The 12,829-nt window shown below is 37.1% G+C and overlaps 1 protein-coding gene across 4 annotated transcripts in view; it reads right to left on the minus strand.

Annotated features, from left to right (window-relative positions):
• stradb (STE20 related adaptor beta) overlaps positions 1 to 12,829 on the minus strand; it is a 36,414-nt gene that overhangs the window by 23,088 nt on the left and 497 nt on the right. For 3 of the 4 annotated variants that reach the window (XM_061978142.1, XM_061978151.1, XM_061978132.1), the window contains exons 2-8: positions 10,073 to 10,168; positions 8,635 to 8,716; positions 4,668 to 4,748; positions 1,606 to 1,708; positions 1,408 to 1,529; positions 1,177 to 1,285; positions 978 to 1,101 (exon numbers count right to left, since the gene is read on the minus strand). In XM_061978142.1, coding sequence (XP_061834126.1) covers positions 978 to 1,101; positions 1,177 to 1,285; positions 1,408 to 1,529; positions 1,606 to 1,708; positions 4,668 to 4,748; positions 8,635 to 8,646 — 551 coding nt within the window. In that variant the 5' untranslated portion in view covers positions 8,647 to 8,716; positions 10,073 to 10,168. The remainder of the gene's footprint in view (positions 1 to 977; positions 1,102 to 1,176; positions 1,286 to 1,407; positions 1,530 to 1,605; positions 1,709 to 4,667; positions 4,749 to 8,634; positions 8,717 to 10,072; positions 10,169 to 12,829) is intronic. The other variant, XM_061978160.1, reaches the window with a different exon arrangement.

Raw genomic sequence — 12,829 nt, forward strand, 5'->3', positions numbered from 1 at the left:
TAAGATATTCTTCATCTCAGTATGTTAATAATGACTGACTTAATTATATATTATAAACTGTTGTATTACTCATTCACGGATGTCATTTTACTATAAAAATGGACATGATGTAAAGAGAAATTACATGAAATTGTGTGATGTACTATGCTGTAAGTGTGTTCATGTTCGAAATAAACTAAATAAATAAAGAAAAAAAGACTAGACACAGAATTGAACTGGTTGGCCCGTTGCCAATTATTAGCATATTGCAGAGTCAAGACATCCCCGTAAATGAATGCAAGTCAATGGGATGAATTTCATAAGTTTGTATTTGGAGTGCACTGTTACTTAGAAAAAGATAAGTTGTCTATTAATTTGAAAGCCATTTAATGTTATTTTTCATGCTGATCTAAAAGTATTTGAGTGCAATAAGAAAATTCTAGTATGTTTATTATGTTGGAATCGGAATTGTAAAAATGTTATCAATTCCCACCCATCCTTATAGCTGTACTTTAACTGTAGTCTACAGTTAAATCTAAATAAAAAAAAAAGAGAAAAAAAAAAGATACCATTTAATTATTGGTAAGCAGGAAGTTTTCTGTATCGGCTTCAAAAAATATTTATTGAACATCCTTAATAAATGATATTAAAGCTGAAAATGTACAGCATACAAGATACTGTGTAGCATACAAAAACTTGTTTTTTCTTTGTACCAAAAACTGATCAGGAATACACCCCAACCTTCAGGGTCATTGTTCATTTGCACAATTAGATAGTATGGAGGTTGACTTGCTTTTGCATCACAAATCAAACTGCGCTAGACATTGAGTTCTAACTATACAACCTGCAGATGAATAACTGCTCATACCTGATAAATTGAACTTAAAAAGGGGGGATTCAATTGAGTCAGTGTGAAAGGCCAAACCACCCCAAATAAAATAGGTCACAGAAAAGGTACAGTACTTTGTATCAGATAAGAGAAAAAAACAACACACTACCTGTGAACGTAGCCCATACGGTGCAGGTACTCCAATGCTTGCAGCACACCATAAAGCAGGTATGCTATAAGGGACTCACTCATTCCATCAGGGAAATGGGTTCTGAGTAGGGAGTGCGCAGAACCTGTGAGCCGTGGATCAGGAAGTTCAAACCACAGTTGGGAGTCTGTGAGGGCTTTTTGGAATGTGTTTTACTGACCATAGGCCATGAGCGGCGTGAGGACCCACAGCTGGCAGCAAGAGCTAAAGACAAGTCGGGATGTCAGCAGGTTTGGATGACGAAACCTTCGAGACAGAAGAACCTCATTCTGGGGGGTAGCAGGGATGCAAGTGACTTTCACAAACTATGATGGCTGTTAAGAATCCAGAATGTTCTTTGGGACCAACTAAGTATCTACTAAGCCATAACTAACAATAGAGTGATGCTCACCATGAGCTGCAGAAGCTCCTCCTCGGTGACCTCATCCAGGTTGGTTTGTTTGACCGCCACCAGTTGGCCGGTTGGGGTATGGCGCGCCATGTGCACCTGGCTCAGGTTGTTGAAGCCCCGCCCTGACAGAGAGAGGATAGACACACCTTGACATCACAAGCTTTCAATATGATATTGCAAGAGTTAAGATTCTCTCACCAAGTTCAGTTAGAAACTGGTAGTGGGCGGGTACTGCCGACAACGCCGCACTGCTGTCACCGCCCCCCATTGTCTGCCCTTCATGGTCACACAAAGAGACCTGCTGTGGAAAACAAGACATAATTCCCATTATTGTTCATACTACATTGAATCCGACTTTGAAAAATACCTTGATATTAACATGGTGAAAGTCACAAGTGCCAATGAAAAAAAGAAAAGAAAAAGTATGACAATGGAAACTGTTTAAACTGTTGTATGGCATGGTTAACCACCGATTTCCACGAGATGCGTAATGGCTGCTGTAGTGGAGTCTATACGTTTCCATTATGGTCAATGTGTCACACCACCGGTGTGTGGAAATCCGGGATGGTAGATGTTTAGAAGCTGCGTGTGTTTGATCATTGGCACCCGCCCTCTTTCTGGTTCAAACAGGAAATGTCCCTATAATGCACGTGCACGGAGAAAAAGGATGCCATGTTGCAAGATCGGTGTTTGGAGGGATTTATGGTCTCGCTGGCCTGCTTAACAGCGGCCACTGCATCTGTTTTTTAATGCTTTCGTTCACAAAAATATCTCCTGTGGGTGGGCATGCGCTGCAGGTGGAAGAGACACGAAAAATGAAAGCCCATCAAATCCAACATTTCCTCCTGTCAATGGGAAATGTTTTACAAAGTTTAACATCCAATTGTGAAAAATATAGACATTTGTTCTCTCAAACCAATACTGATAACATATAGCCGCCGCCGTAGAGTGGTGTTCTGTAGTCTTTTGTTTAAAAAAAAAGTGTAACCTTGAACCGGTGACATAGTAGCATACTTGCCAACCTTGAGACCTCCGATTTCGGGAGGTGGGGGCGGGGGCGTGGTTGGGGTAAGAGGGGAGGAGTATATTTACAGCTAGAATTCACCAAGTCAAGTATTTCATATATATATATATATATATATATATATATATATATATATATATATGACAAATACTTGAATTTCAGTGTTCATTTATTTACACATATACACACACATAACACTCATCTACAAATTGTTGAGTTAAGGGTTGAATTGTCCATCCTTGTTCTATTCTCTGTCACTATTTTTCTAACCATGCTGAACACCCTCTCTAATGATGCATTCTGCTTCGTCTCCTTGTTGTGTGCCAGTTGTGCACTGCACTCTCTAAAAGCCGTAGATGTTATTGTCACATATGCATGTACAGTAGATGGCAGTATTGTCCTGTTTAAGAGTGTCACAACATTGCTGTTTACGGCAGACGAACTGCTTTACGGTAGACGAAAACGTGACTGCTGTTGTTGTGTGTTGTTGCCGCGCTGGGAGGACGTTAATGAAACTGCCTAACAATAAACCCACATAAGAAACCAAGAACTCGCCCTTGATCATTCTACAGTTATAACGTGATTGGGCAGGCACACTGTTTATATTGTGGAAAGCGGACGTGAAAACAGGCTGTCGACACTTCACTCAGGTCCGCATGGAGCTGGAGGGGGCGTGGCCTCCAGCTCCGCCTGAATTTCGGGAGATTTTCGGGAGAAAATTTGTCCCGGGAGGTTTTCGGGAGAGGCGCTGAATTTCGGGAGTCTCCCGGATTTTCCGGGAGGGTTGGCAAGTATGCATAGTAGCTCAAAGTCTGCGCCCCTTGGACTGGCTGAAACCAAAATTAAAACCGTTTGGCCATTTACTTGTGACATTAACTACAGTCACACTGCAGGTATGATGCCCAATTTAAATTTGTACCCAAAAAATATGCAACTTCTATGCATGTCTAATGTGAACGGAATGAGTCTGTGAACTGATGGACTTACGCACAAAGAAATGACATCAAATGCAGGGCACTGTGTTTACGGAAATTAACATGGCCCTAATTTGTGTTGTTGTCAGTCCTGGCAAATTTATGGTAATTTCAAGGAATTTGTGCAACCAGGGTCAATAATTCTTATTTACGTAGGAGATTAAAGGGTCTGTCTGAAACATTTACACTGATGCCCAGAGGGCGCCAACTTACCAATGTAATAAACACAGTATATTCTGCCCTCTTACGGCTTCTAGTATGTAATGACCTAATTACATAAGTACGTAACACATACACGCATTAGCTGTAGGTGTTGTTAGCTAATGATAGCAATTTGGATAGCTAGCGTTAACTGTCATTGAATTTATATTCTATCATAACAACAACTTGTTTGTTGCTTTACTTGGACTGCGTTTGTATGGGTGCACGCGCTCCCAGCGCGTACGTGTTGTCAAGACCAGGTGAGTGACAGCCGTAAACACCAATCATTCCATTCAGGCTGGTAAACATTTGTATAACATAACCTTTGTAATTGGGAAAAATATAGAAAATTGTCAAACAAATGTGTTCTGTTAAACCACTAACGGTAACATAGTGGTGGTGTTCTTATATTTTGGTTTTGAAAAATGTAACTGTAAGGAAGTTGCAAACCGCACCTTAGAATAAGAGGGCAAGACCTTTTAGGATGATGATTTAGTTCGACTTTTACACAGTTTACTTACAGACACAAACCTGGCTCAGGACCAGTCCCAGGTATCAAATCTGGACTCTCTGCCTTCAAATGGCAGAAGCATGTACAATTACACCACCAGGGATTAACATATGTGAATTCAGCTATTTTAGTCTCTTATTGGTGACAGAGCAGAAAATGTCATATATAGCACCATTCATTAATTGCATTGACATTTTTAATTCTCAGGGTAATATCGTACCAAAGTATGTCCCTTTTGGACTAAATACAGTATGTGTACTTTTACTAAAAAATATAGCCTGATTCTGTTTTTCAAGTGATAGTTGGAAACCTTATTTGCAGTTCTGAACCTATATTGAAAAACCTATACTATACATTTATGGCAGCCTCCCCTGGCGTGAGTAATATATGAGTGATGAATTTACTTTCTTAGAATTTTCAGAATGTACGGGCTTGGAAATCTCAGTAACAAGTGACTTAATGTAAAAAATGTTCAAACTAACTTAAAAATTAAGTGAGGTGATGATAGTCAAGAAAAAGCATCAAACGTTGTTTGTCCATTGCTACTGACCAAGTGTTGCAGACTTGTGTCCTCATAGCACTCCTCTATGTCCATGGGCTGGACCTGAGTGGGGGAGATGCAGGAGCAGTCCTAGTGAAAGGGAAGTGGGGGAGGCGATCACAGGTGTGAAACAGCTAATGAGTAATAGTTGAGGACTGGAAAAGATGGCAGTTATGGGGAAATGGGCAATAATACCAAGAATCTTCTGGGCAGGTAAAACAAAGTGTTTGTTGAATGTGGAGTGACAGGAGGGATGCAAAAAGATACAAAAAAAACCCATACCACTCAAGACCCAAGAGTCTTCATGCATGTTCAGTGTTGTTGCACATATTGTGGCAGTACATTAAAAAGGGACACATAACTATGCCAACCCAGGATCCCCACACTAGTGTCCATCACCTGAGAAGTACAGTCAGTCACTTAGTTTGCAGTGGTTTACAATTGCCCCTCTTCAAATTGTGTGGTGGATAAAAGGTTGGTTCGTTGAAGTTTATTTCGATCATGTAAGCAGTTTTAACATAATACTTCACATATTTTTCATTTCCCTTTACAACATGCTCGAAAATCAGTAGGAAGAAGCAAAGCTTATTTAATCCTATCCCCTTTCCATTTCATAGCAATTACTTACACATATGTTCACTTCCTGTTTTCAATTTCTACCACAATTTACAACAATGATTTCTAAATACAACCGTTCTCTTAAAAAATAGTTAAGTCAGTTATGATTCATTTAATGAGATAAAGAATAACTTATGTTGAAAATATATCATATTTCTTTTTCCCTATACTTTGTAAACACTTTGAGTTTGAACAACTTCTTAAACTGGATCATATTAGTACGTTGTTTGATTTCTTTGCTTAATTCATACCATAATTTAATTCCACATACTGATATGCTAAAGGTCTTACGTTTTGTACATGCATACAAATATTTTAAGTTATATTTTTCTCTGAGGTTATATTTCTCATTTTTTGTTAGGAAAATTGTTGTACATTCTTGAGAAGAAGGTTATAGTTTGCGTTGTACATCATTTTAGCTGTTTGCAAATGCACCAAGTCATTGAATTTCAATATTTTCGATTTAATACAGGGTTCGCATGTTATTTATAGCTAACATTATGTATTATTCTGACTGACCTCTTTTGTAACACAGTTTGTGAATAAAGTATGCTATTGTACTTACTCCCCCCATATAACACAGATATGGTAAGACTAGCAAGCAGTAGAGAATATAGAGTGATTTTTTGTTCAGAACATATTTGCTTAGTTAATTATATAAATATTTATTGCCACTTTATGTTGTATATTTTTACATGAGATTCCTAGTTAATTTTATCTATTATGACACAAAAATTTGATTTCTTTAACTCTTAATTTCTACTCCACCTATTTTTATTTGTGTCTGACTTTCTCTTCTACTGTTACCAAATAACATTATTTTAGTTTTACTGAAATTCTATGATAGTCTGTTTTTGTCAAACTATCTTTTCAATTTGTTAATTTTGTCTGGTATTATTTGTATTAGCATCTGTATATTCTCCTCTGAGCAAAATACGGTTGTGTCGTCTGCAAATAATACTAACTTTAAGTCTTTTCTAACTTTAGAAATGTTGTTTGTATAAAAAATGTAACAATTTTGGTCCCGGTATTGATCCATGTGGTACGCCGTAAGATATATGTAGCGCTGATGACATACTTAAGCCTATTTTCATGTATCGCTTCCTTCCAGTTCAAGACTAGCCCTCTGATTCTATATCATTCTAATTTATTAATTAAGATATTACGATTGTGTCAAATGCTTTAGTGAGATCCATAAATACTGCTGCTGCAAACTGTTTACCATCGATTGCATTGGTAATTTCCTCTGTTATGGATGGAAAGATTTTGATTAATGCCATTGATGATGAAAGACTAGCTCTGTATCCGTATTGGTTCTCTGCAAGTGTTCCACTTTTAAATACATACATATTTGATGATTTGATAACATTGTTAAAGTAAGAAAACATGTTTGTAGTTTATAAATTGGTGTTTGTCTCCAGTCTTATGAATCAGTAAAACTTTTTCCATTTTTGGCTTTTGTCGCATTATTGTTGATTGGTAAATGTAAACAACTTTTAGAGTCACCAGTCCATTCCTAATATATGTCACCTGGCAGGAGCAAGAGATATTTTTGTGATTTACTTTGTAAGAGATTTAAAAAAAGCTGCAAACAAAATTTGTTAAATGTGTTTTTGTTTTTGTTTTTTTTGGAACCCCTGACATCCTAATTTTTACTGCATTGGACTCATAGAAGAATAGGAGATGTCCCCAATTAGGGCTTCACAAATGATCATAGTGCCAAAGTGGCACGCAAGACAAGACCAAAGATGAAATTGGCTTGAGGACAGAGGGTGTGGCTTGAAGGGGGTGTGGTTTAAGGTATTTAACACATTTTTTTTTTTAACTTTTTGTCTGTTTGTTATCTATGTAAAACAATTTGAATACTATTTGACTCAAACCAAAATGTATTATGATGCATGTTTTAGATTATTAGGAAAACATGATAGACAAATTATTTATTTTTAGTACAAAATAACAATAAAAAAACAAACAATTGTGGGCTATCAACAACTTTATTTTTTTCTGATTTCAACAAGAATTCCACCCACAATTAACCACTTTGTGCATAATGATTGTACACGCTTTCTGCTAAACCACCACAGTCTGACATGATACCCACTGCTATTATGATTTGTTATTAAACTTCATATAAAAGCACCCTATCATTTATTATTTCGCAGTTTACAAGCAATATCTCACATGTTAAAAAAAGTAGAAATTAAGTACATTCTTCTAGAGAGAGGTTAATATAACAACTGTTAGTGTGTCAGCATTGTCGCAGTCAGTATACAACACATAAGGGGAGCATCATATCGATCCATACAATGGTGGTGTCGATATGAAGTAGCAGTACATGATCCATCCTTGAGTGATCAGTTCTATATTTTTAATTCCTCAAAATTATTTTTTGTTGTTTTTGTAACTCAGGAAATAATTCCTTGGACACAGGAAGACATTTAGTGCAAAAATCAATGGATTATAAAAATATAGTAGATAGTAGTTTTTGCTTTTGTTTAGTTATTGCGTACTATGCACTTTGTTTTACGCAGACAATTACATGTAAGAGAAGAGAATAAGGAACTACTTTAAATAATGTATTGATAATGCTAAAATGTCAATAGCACTCACCATAAATACATTGAAAAATGCACAGTTAATACATGTAATCGGAATTAGCAGCATAAAACCTTGATCGGTACATCCCTCCTGTAAACTACACCCATATTACAAAAGCAGTTTGAGAAAGACATGCACCTGGAGATAGGTTGATTGGCAAGACTAAAAGTGGCCCCAATGTGTGAATGTCAGTGTGAATGGTTGTCTGTCTATCTTGTGTTGGCCCTGCAATGAGGTGGCTACTTCTCCAGAGTGTACTCCGCCTTCCACCCAAGTGCAGCTCGGATAGGCTCCAGCCCCCTCCCACGACCCAGAGAGGGACAAGCGGTAGAAAATAGATGGATGGATGGTTGAATGTTTGAAAAAGTTTATGGTCTCACTCACTGGTTTAACAGCAACACCGCAACCATTTTTTAATATTTTTTTTTCATAAATATATTTTCCTGTGAATGATCGTGACTCGCATCTGATCACTGATTGGTCAGCTGGCAAAAAGGCAGCCCAGGGTAGCCAATCAATGAGCTTGTGGGTGGGAAAGAAAAGGGACAGGCTTCAGTCAGAGCGGGGGTTTTCCGCCTGGCAAAAGCATTTGACTTGCCCTCATTCAATAGCGTTACAATATTCTTGGACATTTAAAAGTGCAGGGGACAAAAACTGCCTTTGGAAAAAGTGCAGAGGACATGTAACCCCTGCTACCTCTTCGCCGACAGATTCCGTCCATGAACAAGACACAAACCTGGACACTGCTACAAAATCTTACCAAGAAAGACATGGAGTCTTTAAGGCGACCTTCAAATCACAGATTTTTTGCATTCGTCCGCCAGAGGACTGCAGGAGACAGACTGCAATGAAGAGAAATGTACAGTCAGAAAAATATTATTTGATCCCCTTCTATTTTATAGGTTCATCTCCTTAAAAATCCATCATTTATGGAAGCTTTATTTAAAAAAATAGAAGATTATAATATAATTTGTATTGGATTAAGGAAAAAAGTATTTAATCCCTAAGCATAAAGTGGTTTAAGTGGGCGGAGGTGGGACAACTACTTTACACACACAGGATGCATCGACACAGCCTCCCTAGGCGCTACTCGGTAGTAAGAAGCACCGCAAAGTAACAAAAATTAGGAGGAAAAATATTTAGGCTTCAAACTGAATAAGCAGATGATCCCATCAACACAGACAAACGAGCCAGTATGCCAAAGTTGTTGGGAAGTGATGGCAACAAAACCTGACAAAACAAACCACCTGACTGAGTTTTTTCAAATGGGGAAAAAACTGCACTTCAGATGTTCAATATTTATTGAAGTGCAATTTTTGCTAACAGAGATTAAGAGTATTTTTATGTTTGTTTACTTATTTAGGATAATTAAACATTATTTACCTTCCAATTACAATAGTAAAAAATACTAATTATTAATAAAAGTGTGTTGTATTTAAAAATGGTTAGTTTCATTATCTTTAATATTATACTGTATATAATAATTACATTAATTTGCTCTTCAAATAATGCAGACAATAATATTGTTTATTTGGCAATAATTTGGGGGACAATATGTCATGGAGTAAAATGCCTTTATCATCCCAGGCCTGCATCAGAGCAGTCGGATGGGCCTGAGACGAGAATGTCCGGCACACTGTGAGGTCACAAATGTCCCACTGTTAAAAAAGTCTGCAAAACAGAGCGTTGAGAGGCATCCAAAACTACTCACGCCGAAATGCATTAACCTCATGATTTGATGCTTTGGTATTGTTTAACAAGAGTATCCAACACTGTAACAACATGTAAATGTCAGAAAAGAAGAACATCATCACAGCTTGTCTTGTTTTTCGGAATTCTGGGCTCATCCCTCACCTTTCTCACAATCATCCCGACTTCACTTGCAAGAGCTCAAGAGCAAGTGTTATACTGATATACCATTATCCATCTAGTAATTGCTTAATGTTTGGATTGTCACAGAATGTGGTGGGATAAGAATTCTTGCTGGTTGGTAGAGGGTCAAATACTTATTTCACTCAATCAAATACTACTCAGTTTACATTCAATGTTTATTATAATTAATATTAATGCATATTATGTTGCTCTGTTAAAATAAACCTGAATTTCCTTTATACCTTGGTATAAACATTTCCTTTAACGTAGAATGAAAATGCAGCAGCATAAAGTGACAGTCAGTGAGCTATCACTCTGCAGCTTACCTGGATGCTGGGTTGATGTGCATATCCAAGAAAAAGGGAGGTCCACTTGGCATGTTGGTCGACATCAGGTGCAAATATGCAGTCAAGTTTGTATCCCTAAAGAATTAATTTGATTATATTTTCTTCAGTAGCATTTTTAAGAATAACATTTTTCCCCCCGAAAACCAAATAAGCTGATGTTACCCAACACTTAATTTCCTATGCCGACTACGCCAATATATACAGCAGCTCTTTCCTTAAATCAGTGGTTATCAATTATTTTCTGTCATAACCCCCATGGGAGACATAAAAATGTGCCGTGAATGGTGACCACCTGAAATGAATTACTTCTACAAACTTCATAATATGTATTTATTTATTTGTACAACACACTGTGTAAGTTACATTATTTATATGATCACCGTACTAAAAGCTTTTACACAGATACTTAGAGTGTGCTAACTTTCCATTGTATTTCACACAGTATATTCCGCCCTCTTACGGCTTCTAGAACTTTGTGACATACACTACTGTATGTACGTACCTAAGACGGCATGCGCATTAACTTTGGATATTATTAGCTAATAATAGCAACATGGATAGTTAGCGTTAGCTCTCATTGAATGTATATTAAATTGTAACAAAATCACTGCAAATTGTTTGTTGCATCTCGTGGACTGCTTTATTATATTTGCAAGTGCTCCCTGCATTTACACGTTGACGAGACAGGGTGAGTGATCGCCGTGAACACAATTTTTTTCGGGCCGACATAAGATTTTAGCACACAAACGTAGTAATTGTGAATAATATAGAACATTTTAAAACACATGTGTTCTGGTAAACCCCTAATGGTAGCATAAGCTAGAAGTTAATGTTGTTGTTAAATATGTTTGTTTTGAAAAATTTAACTGTGAACAAGTTGCAAACAAATAAAACGAGCAGAGATAACATCTGCAACAACTTCAACCGATTTCCATGTTTATTAAGTCAATTTGTAACATTTAAAGAAAACTGCTCAGTCTGTATGATTCTCAATACACAAAAAAGGTGAAAATTATTCACTGGGTTGTGCATTGTAATAAACCTACAATGTTGTCGGAAGCAAAAGAGGGGTAAGAGAGTCGGCTGGCTGGCTCAACTAAAGGCCAGCAGACCACAGATCCAATCACTCTTCTGAGCCGATCTTGACTCCCTGAATAACAAAATGAATTTATTACTACGCCGGAGACTGTGTGTGTCAAGAAAGATGAGGATTTTTTTTGTGCTTTGACAGAAACATGGCTTAACAACAGCATGCCTGATTCAGCTTTCCAAACTGACGGACTACAACTTTTCTGGGATGATGGAGACCTTTAATCTGAGAAAAAACACAGAGGTGGTCTCTGTGTTTTTGTCAACAAAAGGTTGGTGGACAAGTAATGGACTGATGAGAAGCTACTACTTGAAAGAAATACATCATTTTACCTAGAAATGCCAGCCATATGCCTCCTTCACAGCAGTGTTCATGACCATTGTGTACTAATGCTACGACTAGCGAGGCACTGCATGAACTTTGGTTGCAAGCGACTTTAACCACATAAAACTGACAAACACCCTTTGTAAATTCCACCAGCATGTCACCATTTCCACAAACGGGCTGGACTGTGTGTACACAAACATATACAGTCGTAGTCAAAAGTTTACATACACTTGTAAAGAACATAATGTCATGGCTGTCTTGAGTTTCCAATAATTTCTACAACTTTTTTTTTTGTGATAGAGTGATTGGAGCACATACTTGTTGGTCACAAAAAACATTCATGAAGTTTGGTTCATTTATGAATTTATTATGGGTCTACTGAAAATGTGACCAAATCTGCTGGGTCAAAAGTATACATACAGCAATGTTAATATTTGGTTACATGTCCCTTGGCAAGTTTCACTGCAATAAAATGGGCAAAGAGGAATGGGCCAAACTGCCCAAAGATAGGTGTGCCAGGCTGTAATTGCTGCCAAAGGTGCATCAACAAAGTATTGAGCAAATGCTGTGACTACTTATGTAAAAGGTGATTTTTTTTTAATATACATTTGCAAATAAAAAAAAAACGTTGCACATTGTCTTTAAGGGGGATTGTGTGTATAATTTTAACAATGAATATATTCCATTTTAGAATACAGCTGTAACAAAAAAAACTTAAACAGTGAAGCACTTTGAATTCTTTCTGGATGCAAAGTATGAATGTAGTCATTCCATGTACAAGATGAGTAAGGCAGTATTCAAATACAATAGTGCGCACTCTAAATAATCACACAATGACACAATCTGGACATGTTCACGGACAATAATGGCTGTGTGTAGAGTTATTTCTATGCTATGGCGTGAGCACTGACTACTCCTAAGTTATACAAATGTTAAACTTGTACGGAATTGTCCCTTGAGAAAATATGTACAAACTTTTGCAAGTCATATACTAGTTTAAATGTATCCCCATTGTAGCACAACAATTCACTTGTGTATGTAGATATGTAGATAAATGTAGATATGTATTCTTATTCTCTCTGATCTCTATCTCTATGTCCACTACTTGCTGTACATATCCTACCAAGTCAGTCCTACACTGTTCCAATGTCCATTTCTCTGATGATGCAATTGTTGATGACTGAAGTGTTGATATCAACCAAACCTAACACCCCCCCCCCCCACCTTCACAACCCGGATTGTAAATAATGTAAATAATTCAATGTATATACTCTGATGTTTATCTTGTGTGATGACTATATTATGATGATAGTATATAT

This window comes from Nerophis lumbriciformis, linkage group LG01, assembly GCF_033978685.3.
Source record: "Nerophis lumbriciformis linkage group LG01, RoL_Nlum_v2.1, whole genome shotgun sequence".
Lineage (NCBI taxonomy): Eukaryota > Metazoa > Chordata > Actinopteri > Syngnathiformes > Syngnathidae > Nerophis > Nerophis lumbriciformis.